This window comes from Panthera onca, chromosome B4 (assembly GCF_046562875.1).
Source record: "Panthera onca isolate mPanOnc1 chromosome B4, mPanOnc1 haplotype 2, whole genome shotgun sequence".
NCBI lineage: Eukaryota > Metazoa > Chordata > Mammalia > Carnivora > Felidae > Panthera > Panthera onca.
This window is the reverse complement of record NC_138345.1, coordinates 18,529,366-18,543,186: the sequence shown is the minus strand read 5'-3', so window position 1 is coordinate 18,543,186 and position 13,821 is coordinate 18,529,366. Positions and strand designations below refer to the sequence as shown.

The 13,821-nt window shown below is 39.3% G+C and overlaps 1 protein-coding gene across 3 annotated transcripts in view; it reads right to left on the bottom strand.

Annotated features, from left to right (window-relative positions):
• Positions 1-13,821, bottom strand: part of PLXDC2 (plexin domain containing 2) — a 448,647-nt gene that overhangs the window by 272,921 nt on the left and 161,905 nt on the right. For all 3 annotated transcript variants that reach the window (XM_060659212.3, XM_060659214.3, XM_060659211.3), the window contains one exon: positions 4,428-4,639. In XM_060659212.3, the coding sequence (XP_060515195.2) occupies positions 4,428-4,639 (212 nt within the window). The remainder of the gene's footprint in view (positions 1-4,427; positions 4,640-13,821) is intronic.

The window sequence follows — 13,821 nt, the reverse complement described above, 5'->3', positions numbered from 1 at the left end:
TATGCCTGCAACTTTGAACTTGGTACCAAAATGAGAAATCCGCAAGACATGCTGCTGGTAGGCGGCACAATTTAATCTGAGGCTTTGCAGAACATTTACATCTTCAAAACTAACAGCTAAATCCGCTTTGTGGTCTAACTGTCTGCAACTCAAAGGGTGGCCTGTGGTCCAGCCACACACGCAACACCCGAGAGGCAGTGGACTGGCTCACAATTTCTGAGTCGGTTTGGATTGTGGAGTTATAGGATCCATAATTCCTATTTGTAACTATCCCCTTCTTTAAGTCATCCCAGTGGTTGTGAATCAAGGCAAGGAAAAAAAAAAAATCACCCTTGACAACCCTTTCCAGAAACATTTTCATTGTCCCAAGAGAGGGAATGTGAAGCTCAAAATACCGCATGTAAATTAGTGATAAAAACTACATGTGTGGTTGAGGTACAGGGTATTAGAAAAGAATCTGTGTTGGATTTCTTTAAAGGTGAAGAACTATAGATTACCAGCACCATTACAAGGAGTCAGCTGATGAATCTGATCTTCAGGAAGATCAATAATTCTCACTGCTCAGGGCCTCCCCATTCCATAATGCCACTGATGCTTCAAGAGCTCTGTGCCAGCCAAGAGGAAAAACAGCCAGCAACAAGGTGAAGACTTATGTGCTGCTTGTCCATGCACCTGTCCCTGGGGTCATGGGATTCACTGAATGCTGCTCGAACAAAGTTGAATCATGAACGGAATTCAACCTTACCTGAAAGGCTTGGAAGCCTTATATTCCCAAAGTAATTACAAAAAGTAGCACACGAGCGACTGCTTTTAATACGTACCAATCGTAAGAAGGCATTGTTCTTACCTGGCCACGTGGTCATATGTCCACATGAACAGAGAAAGTACAAGAAGAAAGGTCTTTCATAAATCAACAGTCAGACCAACAGAGGCATTTGCCAACTGTTGAGTTCCTACTCACTCATCAGGAAATATAATCGGTTTCAAAACATCTTTATATCTTCATGGGGGGGATATTAAAAAAAAAAAAAGAAAGAAAATGATGACAACAACAAGAAATTTCTACTGGAAGAATTCTGTAATTGAGATACTAAGTTTTACAGTCCCTCTATTATCTGTTCTTGTGCAGAGCCAGAAAATATACTGTCACCAAGTTTAAAAAATAACAGCCTTTGTTTATTTCTGAATGAATCTGTGCCAGAATAGTAAGTATGCTATTGTCTTTTGTTTTTGTCTTTGGTGAAAGTGGGATATCAAGTCTAGACGACGGCAGAAGTGGGGGACATGTGCTCGAATGCCATTCTGGGTGGTTTAAGTCTCACAGGGATACAGATCATTTTAACAGCCACTGCTACAGTCAGGGCTCTGGGACAAAACCATTCAGATTCTTGACATCAACTTTGGAAGCATCTAAAGGGAAAAGCACACGTAGTCTTTCATGCTCATTGCTTGTATTAAGCGACATAAATCAAAATGTTTATTCCTAAGAAAGACCTTGTCATAATGCCCGGCACAGAGTAGCCACTCCACAACCATTTGGTTCCTTTCTTCCTTATTTCTGTTTAACTCAATCAGGCAAAAATATTTTCCCTAAAAGAGACACAACAATGTTCAAAAATGCCATTTCAAGGGCCAGAATAAATAAATTTTGCAGAGAAGTTTCAGATGTAGGCTTTTGTTTCCAGAACTAGAGGTAGTGTGCCAAGGAGTGACTTATGGGACTTGAGTCCCCAATAATCTCCATCATCCTCAGAACGGCATCAGAATAAATAAACCCTTAAAAAATAAAAGCGGTCATCTTGTTATGAAATCTAGCTTCAAGAGAAGTCCCTTTCCAGCCAGACTGAAACCCCCAAATTACTTTCACATCAATATTCGGGTGCTGCCATTGTCCAAAATCATTACATAATCAAAGTACCATTTACTTTTCCTCGTATTAGAGGAAGCGAAGTCAAGCAGAAACGATAAATCTGGGGAGTTGGGCAGGCCCAGGTTTAAATACCTTTATTCATTAATGGAAGAGCTTAGGAAAAATACCAAACCTAAATCTGAAATTGCCCACATGTAAAAGTCACTGAGATTACCCAGTGAACCTGGAGACACAAATCACACTAGGCTGATGTCAGGACCAGGCAAGATGATATCCATACTGTTTGTGCCTGGCAGAACTTAGCACCGAGTGATTATCCAGCATATACCTCTCTGCACCTGCACTATCCTGCCTCCTTTTTTTTTTTTTTTTAACTGACTCAAAACCATTGACATTATGTGATCTCCCTGTTAAGGCAGAAAAGAGAAAAACTGGCTGAATAACAAAATCATGGGTATAGTAACAATCGGGACTATATTCTGAGGAGTGTTAATACATCCCTGAGCAAAGGCATTTTCGCTTTTACAAATGATTAAGAAGATTCAGCATCCTGCCTAGAGATCACAGAGTTCTAGGAATGCATGTTCTCCTCTTTGAATCTCAGTAGGCTACCAGTTCTGGACAGAGAGTAAACACCTCTGCTTCTGTGCAACTCTCCTTTCTTTAGGTCGCACCCCAGCTAAAGAGTGCTCAGGCAAGAATTATGTTGCCCTCTGCGAGTTGCTATAACAACACTGTTGCCAAAATAGCAGGCACTCTGCAGGAGTCAGAATAGCCTCTTACAGATATTATATGACTTCTGCTCCTGGCACATCCTCTGTTGCCTATTGAGGGGCCTGGCTGGGACAGTCAGGGACCACCAGAGTCACATGCTAGCCAAGGAGATGGAGAGGGGTTTTGAAAATTGCTGGCCTTCTCACATACACAGAATCCCAACGGCCTGTGCTTCAGATCTTCTGAAGATTCCTCTCGCTATGCAGGAACAACATGATGCCTTGATAACTATTTGGAGAACTATGTAGTGTCTGTTTCAGGAAGTGGAGTTCTTTTCCTAAATAATGAGTGTTTCAGGGCCGTAAAAAGAATGCTGTTTGGTTCCTAAAAAGTAGGAACTGGTCACCTAGGAGAAAATAGAACTACAACTACAGTTTGAGAGAGCATACACAAACAGACGATGGCCAGACCATGGATGACAACAGAACTCTTACCCCCAACCTCTGCAGAAACCAGTCCAGGGAAACAACCTCAGCAGCACTCAGCCCAGAATGATCAGGACTTGGTGAATAACTGACAGCTTTCCTATCTTTTGTCTCTAGGTCTAACTCAGTAAAACCCAAATACGGTCCCCAAATCGATCGCCCGAGATGCTCTGCTTCTAATTAACCCACCTCCAGCTTCTCCATGCCAACAACTTCCAATCAGAGCATACCTGAAGCCTCCTCTTTTTTTAAAGGAGAAACTTTCCCAATCCCCTGCCTGCTTTTGAGTCTCTACCAAAGGGAAGTGATGGAAGCTGACTCTTGCTAGGGCAAACTGAATAAATAGCCTCCATTCTTGTTTGGGTGGTTTTTGCTTATTTCCATAAGATTGACCTCTTTGTTTTTGTTCGATCTGGTGGACTAACAGGATCCTATTTTGTGATTTGCAATGTAAGGACAATAGAAACTTAAAAAACGTAATACCACACTTGCGGCCTCTGGGCAACCCTACAGACTGCCTAAAATGTACCCTCAGCAAACTTCCATACTCATCCAACCCAACTCCAACCACCCTCATTCCACTCCATAACTCCAACCATAACAAAGAATTGCTTACAGTCATCGAGTGACCGACCATTCCAGTTCGCCCAGAACTGTCTTGTTTTCAGCACTGAAAGTGCTACACTCCAGGAAACCCCTTAGTCCCGGGTAGAATGGGACAGCTGGTCACTCTATGAGACTCTTCAAGCATGCCCTACTGTTCTAAGACTTAGCCATTGAAAAGGCAATTCACTCTGCCAGGAATCTCCTTTCTTACTCCAGGCAGGGTATCAACCTGGTGAGCTCCTCTCAACTTGCCAAGCCCCTGCTTAAATGCCCTCTCCCAGGCTAAGCCTCTTTGACAGTGGTGCATTCCCCAATCCTAAGCAGGTGATCTCTCCCTCCTCCTTGCCATGCTATAGCCTGTATTTTTCTCGTACGTATCACATAGCCTAGAGATGATCTGGTTACACAGTGACTTCCTTGCAGGCAGGGGCTGTATCGTGTTCCTTTGTGTTTCCTCACAGTCATCACCACATCAAGCTAATATTTGTCTGTTTCTAGAGTAAATGAATACATCTGTGACTAAATAAATGGCTTAGCTATGATGTATTTACTTATTTAATGTCATTACAATTATTTATTCCTGAATTAGTAAATATCAACTGATTATTTATGGATGAGTTAAACTGATCCTTACAAAAAGTCCCGAGGCTCTGGACTGAGCTGAAGGGCCAGTCTATACATACGTGGGAGTTGGGTGCCTTACAGGAAATACATGCACCAATCCATTTCAGTTGCCCAGATTAGTTACCTACCTCAATCTGGGTGGTGTTGTCCTGCCCATCATCCAGTAGCAGGTCTGTGAAGCCTCTGGGCTCTGGGGAGTCTTGGCCCATGCTTGCTCGGTTCGAGTCTACTGCCTTGAGGGAATCCAAGCTCCTTTTCCACCGGTGGCTGAATGCATGCGTGTCCACATCAACTTCCTGTTCTGTTTGTGGGAAGACCTGAGCAACTTGATATTGCCAATCTGTTTGAACAAGAAATACAATGATGAGTTGCCACTTGCTATGCCTCATATACATGCTCGCTAACAGAGCAGAAGAATAAGTCTGCTAGTCATGAAAATAGGAAACTAACTCATAACAGCGGAATCTGTTTAATTGTAATATTTTGAGTTGGTATGAACATCTCTGTGTAGAATGCAATTTTAAAACACGCCATAAGTCATGACAATGGTTAATGTGCAGATCCAGCAGAGTCCCTAAAACAGATGTGCAGCCCTAAAGCAATGCATTTTATTCCCTTCCCTCACCACCCTCTGCACACACACGCTTCATAAACATTCTCTAGTTGTCCTGAGAAAATAAGCTACAATCCAAACAAAAGAATGAAACCTAGTGATTGTTAGCACACTTGAAAATAAAAATCAGACGTTATTAACTTGTGAGTTTATATTCCCTTCACACAAGTTTTGCTGGGCAGCAAGGAGACAACAATGTATTTGAATGTGTTAAATAATATATGGAATGATCTTTGTGTAAATGTGCTAACCTGCTTTGTTGCTCACAAGTCAGATTTGGTTCATTGCCCACCTCACTTAATAAGCAACACCCACAGGAGGCATCACAAAGGCTCTTGTTCATTTGTGCTGATCTCACCTTGGACTCTTGTCAGGGTGGTGAAGGATGACAGTGATAGGCACTTAGAGAAATGGATGGGAAGGCAAAGAGACCAAATCACAAAGGTATTTTAAAGCCATCTGCAGGGACTGGCCTTGCTGACCCAGCTCATCCTGCTACTACAGGAGGGAAAATAAGATTTAATCATTACTCCTAGTCTTTCATTTCAGTGGGTCAGCAGGGGAAGGTATATCGCAAGTATGGGAAATTCGGTTTCTGACCAAGAAGAACAGGCTTCTTCTACACAACTATTACCCAAAGATATGAACTGACAGCCTTTATAACTGGCAGGATACAGGTTCAAAAAGGGCTAAGAGAGCAGTGATTTAATTATAGTTGTGATGTTGCCCTCAATATGAGAACATTCCAAGAAACCAAAATGTATTTTTTTTCCAATATCTGAAATTTATTGTCAAATTGGTTTCCATACAACACCCAGCGCTCATCCCAAAAGGTGCCCTCCTCAATACCCATCCCCCACTCTCCCCTCCCTCCCACCCCCCATCAACCCTCAGTTTGTTCTCAGTTTTCAAGAGTCTCTTATGCTTTGGCTCTCTCCCACTCTAACCTCCTTTTTTTTATTTTCCCTTCCCCTCCCCCATGGGTTTCTGTTAAGTTTCTCAGGATCCACATAAGAGTGAACACATATGGTATCTGTCTTTCTCTGTATGGCTTATTTCACTTAGCGTAACACTCTCCAGTTCCATCCACGTTGCTACAAAGGGCCATATTTCGTTCTTTCTCATTGCCATGTAGTACTCCATTGTGTATATAAACCACAATTTCTTTATCCATTCATCAGTTGATGGACATTTAGGCTCTTTCCATAATTTGGCTATTGTTGAGAGTGCTGCTATAAACATTGGGGTACAAGTGCCCCTATGCATCAGTACTCCTGTATCCCTTGGGTAAATTCCTAGCAGTGCTATTGCTGGGTCATAGGGTAGGTCTATTTTTAATTTTTTGAGGAACCTCCACACTGTTTTCCAGAGTGGCTGCACCAATTTGCATTCCTACCAACAGTGCAAGAGGGTTCCTGTTTCTCCACATCCTCTCCAGCATGTATAGTCTCCTGATTGGTTCATTTTAGCCACTCTGAATGGCGTGAGGTGATATCTGAGTGTGAAACCAAAATGTATTTAATGTGACTTATTACGCTACTGTATCAGCTACTTAGAACTCTAATAACTAAGTTAAGGCTACCACTACTGATCACACACAAATGGTCTAACACATTTCCCTTTCAACTCAGAAAGGTGCTAATAATTCTTCTAGACAGAAAGGATATTCTTTGGTTTCACCGTGAACTTAAAAGATCTCCCACTGCTTGATGCTTTGGCAGATACAGCCCAGAGAGAAATACCACCATATTACCACCATAGTGTTGGTAATTTAGACTTTTTCATGGGCCCATGCAATATGAGCTTAAAAGAACGGTGAAGACAGAAGTGGCCAAGACCTCCACATATAGGAACCCAAGAGCTAGAAAAATGTAGCACCATGCACAATTCACAGAACTGTTGTAAGGCTGAAAAATCTCAGGTACACAAAGGGCTGATCATGGGTCCCCCCCGCCCCCGCCCACCAACTCACAGTAAATGTTCAATCACTACGGCTAATGAGTATTGTCATCATCACCATATAAAATGTTTCTTTTTTAACATTGTTGTCCCACTGGCCATTGAACTGTGCTCAATAAAAATGTTGATGACTGACTGACTGATGGATAAATGAGCTGTTAACAGTCTCTTTGGAACAAAAATGATTGGACCAGGCAGAATTAAGTAATGGAAGAAATACTGAACAAGGATTCAAAAGACCTGGGGTGGAATTCTTTGTTAGGTTTGCTGGATATGGGGTCCAGCATAATTTACAAAACTCCGTGCTTTGGTTGCCCTATATTTTAAATGGGAATGAAACTACCTTACCTGTAAAGGCAGACAGCTTTTCCTGACGATGTGTCAGGCTCTAAGACCTATGGTTCTAGGCAAAGCTACATAAAGCAATTTTATTTGCTGTATTTTATATATTCTGCCTCATTACCAAAAATATATGAGTCAGCATACAACAAAACTAAGCAATACAGTTTTATAACAACCAGCTAAGACCTGCTGGCCCAACACTTAGGTTAATTTTAGAGATGTGTGTTTGTCTTGCACTAAAGGTGGTGGCTATCTGAATACAAATAATCATATCAGAACAACTGAAAATCTATACAAGATTCTTGTTAGAATGTCAATCCAGATAAGAAATGTGGTAAATTCAATGCAGTTAATGGATTACATGCTCCTGGATATAAAAATGGCTTTTAAAACAATCACACAAAGGGAAGAGCTCCAAGCAGAGGTTTTTCCGTCCTCTAAAATGTAAATCGGGAAGTCTACCTAAAACTTCAAAGAATTAATCTTTATTAAAATCTTCAAGACAGAATTTCAAAACAACTCTTGGTTTCTTTCAAATGGGTGCTACTGTTTGATATTAATTGCTTGATATTAATGTTATCACTACCTTTCCAGAGATTTATAACACAAGACAAAAAAATGGTACTTCCCATGATGCCTGGAGGCCAGGAACATCACACTAGCCCCTGTGATCCTGGCACAGGGCAGTGAGAGACAAAATAACTAACATTGGAGGGCTGTCTGCATAGAAAGTCTATTTCTCAACTTCCTTGAGCCCCTCTCTCATTTTTCCCTACCTTCTTACCCTAGAGAACAAATGGAAAGGAACTTCAAAGCTTAGGGGTGATAAAACCCATATTCTCCACTGTTAAATTGACTAAAAGAAAAAGATCATTAGTTCTGTGACTTAACAGCCTTCCCAAGCAAGCCCATACCTAAGCCTGTAAAGGCCTCCAGGAAAAGAAATTGAAACCTAAGGACAACCAGTCTCACACAGCCAACTAGGCTTTTCTGAATCAGGTAAATGCTTAAGCCACTCAAATAGTTTTCTTGCTTTGTGTCTGCCTTTTTTCCCATAAAAGTCTTTCCCCTCTCCTGTCCTCAGAGTGCTCCCATTTCTGGCTCAGTGCTGCCAGACTAGAATTGATCTTTGCTCAGGTAAACTCTTGAAATTTTTAATATGCCTCAGTTTATCTTTTAACACTACATAAGTTGAAGTTTGGCATGTTTGATTAATATGTCAAATTCTTTTCATAGTGTTTTCATAGTTTCATAAGTAATGCTTTAGAAGGGTTACTGGGGAAGGTAAATTGAACAGACAGGGAGGCCTCCTGTATAAGACAAACATTATGCTGACTCTAGTACTCACAAAGTAAGTCCCTAGATAGCTGTGGGGTTGTGGTGGGGTTTCCGCCCCCCCCCCCCCCAATTGTTAGCGATGTTTTACCATTTTTATTCTCTTGCTTCATGGTCACGTTAACAGCTATTACAGCTGCGGAGTGGTTTGCCTCCATTATGGACACGCTCGCTCCTCCTAGAATTTGCTACCTTCAACTTTGCAAACCTATCACTCAATTACTTGCTAGCTCTCGTATTTACAAAGACTAAACAGGATCTAAGGAAGGCACTGAGGGGTTTTTTTTAACAAGAAAATTTGTGAGCTTTAGGGCTTGGCTACTGTGAATTTTCTTTCGGTTGTTATTTTAGACCTAATTCTTTTTCTCTGGTGATGTTATGAATACTAAGAGGAAACATTCCTATATGCTCCTAATTCAGTCCTACATGGTTCATCAAGACTGGAGTATGAAATTGGCTTAGATTTTGATCCCATTTCAGAATTATTTTTTAGACAAGATAAAACAAGTCAAGAATGAATATTCTATAGAAATAAAGACCGAGAAAAATTGGCAAAACCACAGCATGGTCATCTACATTGTAAATTATTCCTGGGCACTTCATTTGCTTTCAAACTCATAAAAATATTTTAAATTATTCTTTAAATCATCACCAAAACGAATCATTCAGAAGCAAGATACAGGGATATATGTAATATAATTTTCCCCTTCCCAGCTGTAGTGAAAACAAAAGCAACAGGAGGGATCTTTGAGTAGTCTGGCTCAGCAGATTGTTTGCTTTCTGCCCACTGTATGTTAATTAAGCCACTGATGGAAAACTTTCAAAGATAATTTTCTCCAACATAACTTGCTATGATTGTTAATCACATGGCTCATGGAAATATTAAATATATCTAAAGACTCTCTTTTGGATATGAGAGAAAGCTTACAGACATATTTCTGTGTATGTGTATGTGTGTGTATATATGTATATATATATATATATATATATATAGACAATACATAAATTAATCAACACATTCTTGAGATATTTTATTCAATTAAAATAGCAGATAAACTATCACTGAAGAAGCAACTTCATTACATTCCAAATTAACGTTACTATGAAAGCCAATAATGTCTAGTTAATCCGAGAGTAAAAACAAGAAACTCATGTGTATCCTCCTATCATTCTTTGCAAACCATGTAAGTCCCTTTTGTGCCATCATATACTGTGAAATAATTTAAAATAAAATAAAAACAAAAGGTAAGAAAACTGTGCTGAGCTGGATATGTTTATAGTTAGGTCTCATCTGAATGATTTTATTAAAATAGTTTACATTTAGCCAATAGTTATACTTTGAAAACATCCTTAACCGTATGTTGTATGTCTTGCATACAGATCATATACACAATACATGTCAAACGACCAAGAAGTAACTACATAAATTGACATGCATCTTATGTAATTGAGGTCTGCCTGTGCCTTTTGATAAGCATTTTGATCTACACTTTACAAGTGAACCCCTGTGAATCCTCTGCAGAAACATGAAGACTGTTCACTGCAAACAGATTTGATGACTAGATTCATGTGAAAATAGATAAAATTATCTGGCTGAGGTAGACCCCTTTATATGGCTTTGCATCTCATTTATTGTGGAAGTAAAGAGGAAATTCTATATAAATGGTTATATCCATGGTTATGTCCACTAATGAACCCGTGACATAGTGGATTTGAGGTTTTGACTGACAGCGTTACAGAATAAGACAGCTACAGAAGTGAAAGCGAGAAGTGAAAGCATTCACAATGTTGCAAGATATGTTGAGAGACATTAAAGCATTTGAGTAGCCCCTAGACATCAGAGTCTTTTTAAGCCTCCCACATGATTATTTGATCCCCCTTGGATGAGAACCACTGCTCCATGCTCTAGTCCCAACATACATGCCTTAGGGTATGTACTCATCACCTCTTGCCTCCAATCTGGTCTTACTGTCTTCAAACTCTTTCTTCTCCAATCTTCTCTATCTGCTACCAGAGGTACCTTTCAAAGTTACTCACTTCCCTCTTTGGCTTAAAACCGCTAATGACTCATTACCACCCACAAAACTATAAACACTCCATGCTTTTGTTCCAATCACCCTCCCCTCTATTTGCACTCCGCCCCCATCATGCCCTAGGCTAGGACCATGTAGAATTTTTCAACAATCTCTTTACTTGCAAGAAGTATAGTTACCTTTGCATGGAAGAAAACCCCTTTTCATCCCAGACTTTGGGCAATTTCACAATTCCTTGAAGATCCACCTCAAATATTCTCTTGTTAAATGAAGCTTCCCTTGGGGCACCTGTGTGGGTCAGTTGGTTAAGCATCTGACTCTTGATCTCGGCTCAGATCATGATCTCACTGTTGTGAGACTGAGCCCTACATCGGGCTCTGTGCTGAGTGTGGAGACTGCTTGGGATTCTCTCTATCCTTCTCTCTCTCTCCCCTTACCCAGCTTATGTGTGCATGTGCACACTCTAAATAGATAGAGAGATAGATAGAGAGATAGAGAGATAGTTAGATAGATAAAAATGAAGCTTCCCTTGACTCCCCCAGGCAGAGTCTTTTTACCTGACTCTTCAAACACACTTTTGCCTATCCCACTTGAATGTATAATTGCATAGTTGTTCAGAAAAGAGTTAACACAGCAAGCCTGGGACAGCTATCCTTAGAAAATGCTGTTTGCAAGGCTGGCTGTTGGCTGGTGTCCGGAAACTTAGATTTAGGGAGGGTTCCTGCTATTCTCTAACAGATAAGAGTGGCTCACCGTAGCTAAACTGTTTGGGCAAATAATATGGTTTATGATGAAAACCTGCCTTCCTTCTGGAAGTCTGGAATCTTGGTACATGCTAGACAGAAGGTGGATATTTGAACAGCTCCCAGTAAAAACACTGGGCGCTGAGTTTCTAATGAACTTCTTGGTTGATGATATTTTACAGGTGTCATCACGGCTTGTTGCTTGAAAAATTAATTGTGTCCTATGTGTTCCTGCTGGGGAGGGCTCTTGGAAAGTTGCCCCGGGTTCCCCAGACATTGCCCCAAGTGCCTTTTCCCTTTGTGGATTTCGGTTTGTATCTTTTTGCTGTAATAAATTACAGCCATAAATACAAATATATGCTGGGACTTATGAGTTCTCCTAGCATATGGCCAAAGCTGGGGTGGCCTAAGAGACTCCCAACACTGAGATGTTTCAGATCAGAGACTCTATCTTATTTTCACTTTTTTTGTCCTATCATCATAAGCACTGGCACTGACATATAACAAGTATCCAAAATCTTCTGAATAACAAATGAATGAATAAGTAAATGAAGGATTGACCAAGTTGCTACTCATCTGAGACAATGACTTAAAAGATTTTATGTGTAATCTCTTAGCTAACTTCTTAAGATTTTAACCACCTTTCTGAGTAGCCAGAGCGAAGGGTGGAAGAAGGAGAAAACCCTGGGAAAACAAATCCAAACAGACAAACTTCATTTATGTGATATGAGTTGGACTCAGAAATAGCTCACTGGTCAGTTAGGTGATGTTCGGCAACACTAGGGTTGCAGTTTATCATCTTGGTTCTTTACGGTTAATGAACTCAGTAAGAAATACAACACCTGTCTTTGAAAAATGCAGTCATGGCCCAGTGAGACTGAAAAATTATGTATTAGATGAAACAAGGACAATTTTAAGTTAAAAGAGGAAAACAGGTTGAGAATGACTCTAGAAGTTTGAGGCATTAATAGTTTTCTAATTTTATTATTAAGTAAAATAATCAAAAATTTTAATTTTATACATAAAAAGGGTATCCTATGGAAACCATTCTCAGTTTTATGAACAATCACCAGTAATATTTAGGACAAGTTTAAGGTAAGGCTACATATTTACTAAAGGGTTAAAAATAAGTACAAAGAATAAAACTTTGTTAGCAGTTACAAAAGAGGTGTTTATGCATGGCTTCTAATAATGAATTAATAGTAATAGGAGTAATATTGATAATAATAACTAACTTTCATTTAGGATTAGTTGAGTACTATGTACTGTTCTACACGTCTGCATACATTAATGTATTTGGCACATACCGTTATTGTAAACTGTGTTACATAAGAGAAAATTGACGCATATGAGGTGGTAAGTGATAGACTAGGAAAGTAAACAGAACTGAATCCCGAGACTTGGTCTTAACAATGATCTAATCTGCCCCTGATTAATCTTTTGGGGGCTCAATTTAGCAATCTGTCACGAACCCTGATGACATGACACAAAGAAACAATCTAAAAGGGGGAACAAAATGAATGAGACAAAATATGCTGTTTAAAAAAGCAAAAATCCATAAAAAATTTAGCACCTGAAAGCAAAAAAGGAATATGATATCCCATCAGGTTGACTGCAAAAGGGAGGAAATGAACCAATGTTAAAGAAAAAAAAGGAGCAGGAAGTAATAGCACACTAATATTAATTATATTTTCATTATATCTTGAAAGGTTGGGACGTACTTGAAAATGAATCATTGATTTTTTTTTTTTTTTTTTTTTTTTTTTTTTTGGTTATTTGAGGATTTTCTATGAACTGCCTAGGAGAAATTGAAAAGAAAAACTGAATTCCTTCAAGTAGACTTCACACGTGTTTTACCGGGTTGCTAACCTCCTATTTTGTAATAAAAAAGATGATTATCAAAGAACTTGGGTCTTCCACTGATGTTTCAGATAAATCTATCAGATTTAGAAAATAAACTCATTTCCACAAGAACCACATTCATTTATAAATAATCTATAAACAGAGTAAATAGCATTTAATTAAATCTGAGAATCTATCTTTTAATGAAGTCCCTGAGATCTTCTGTAGAAAACACAACATCATGAACCCAGAAACCACATGGAAATTTTAGGTATGTGACCTGTGACCTCCTACTATCTGTGAAATGAAAGGGGGAAGTTTTATAGCCTTTCTGGTCCTTCCCAGCTATAAAGATCTGGTCATCTGAAAAAAAAATTAATAAAATAAAATAAATAATAATAATTTAAAAAACCCTATCATCTACTGGCTGGCTAAGTATCTTGTTAACATGTTTTAGTCTATTTGCCATCATATATTAAATAGTCTGCATTTGTTTTCCAATTTACTACTTAAGTTGTGAAAATTCATGTATTACGAGACTTTAGAGTCTCTATAGCACAGTAAAAAAGTAAAACTATTTGGTAAAAATACCTTAACACTTCCGTTTATCATCAGCCGTCCTAAACTACCCTTGCTGCCTATATTCAGAATGGCT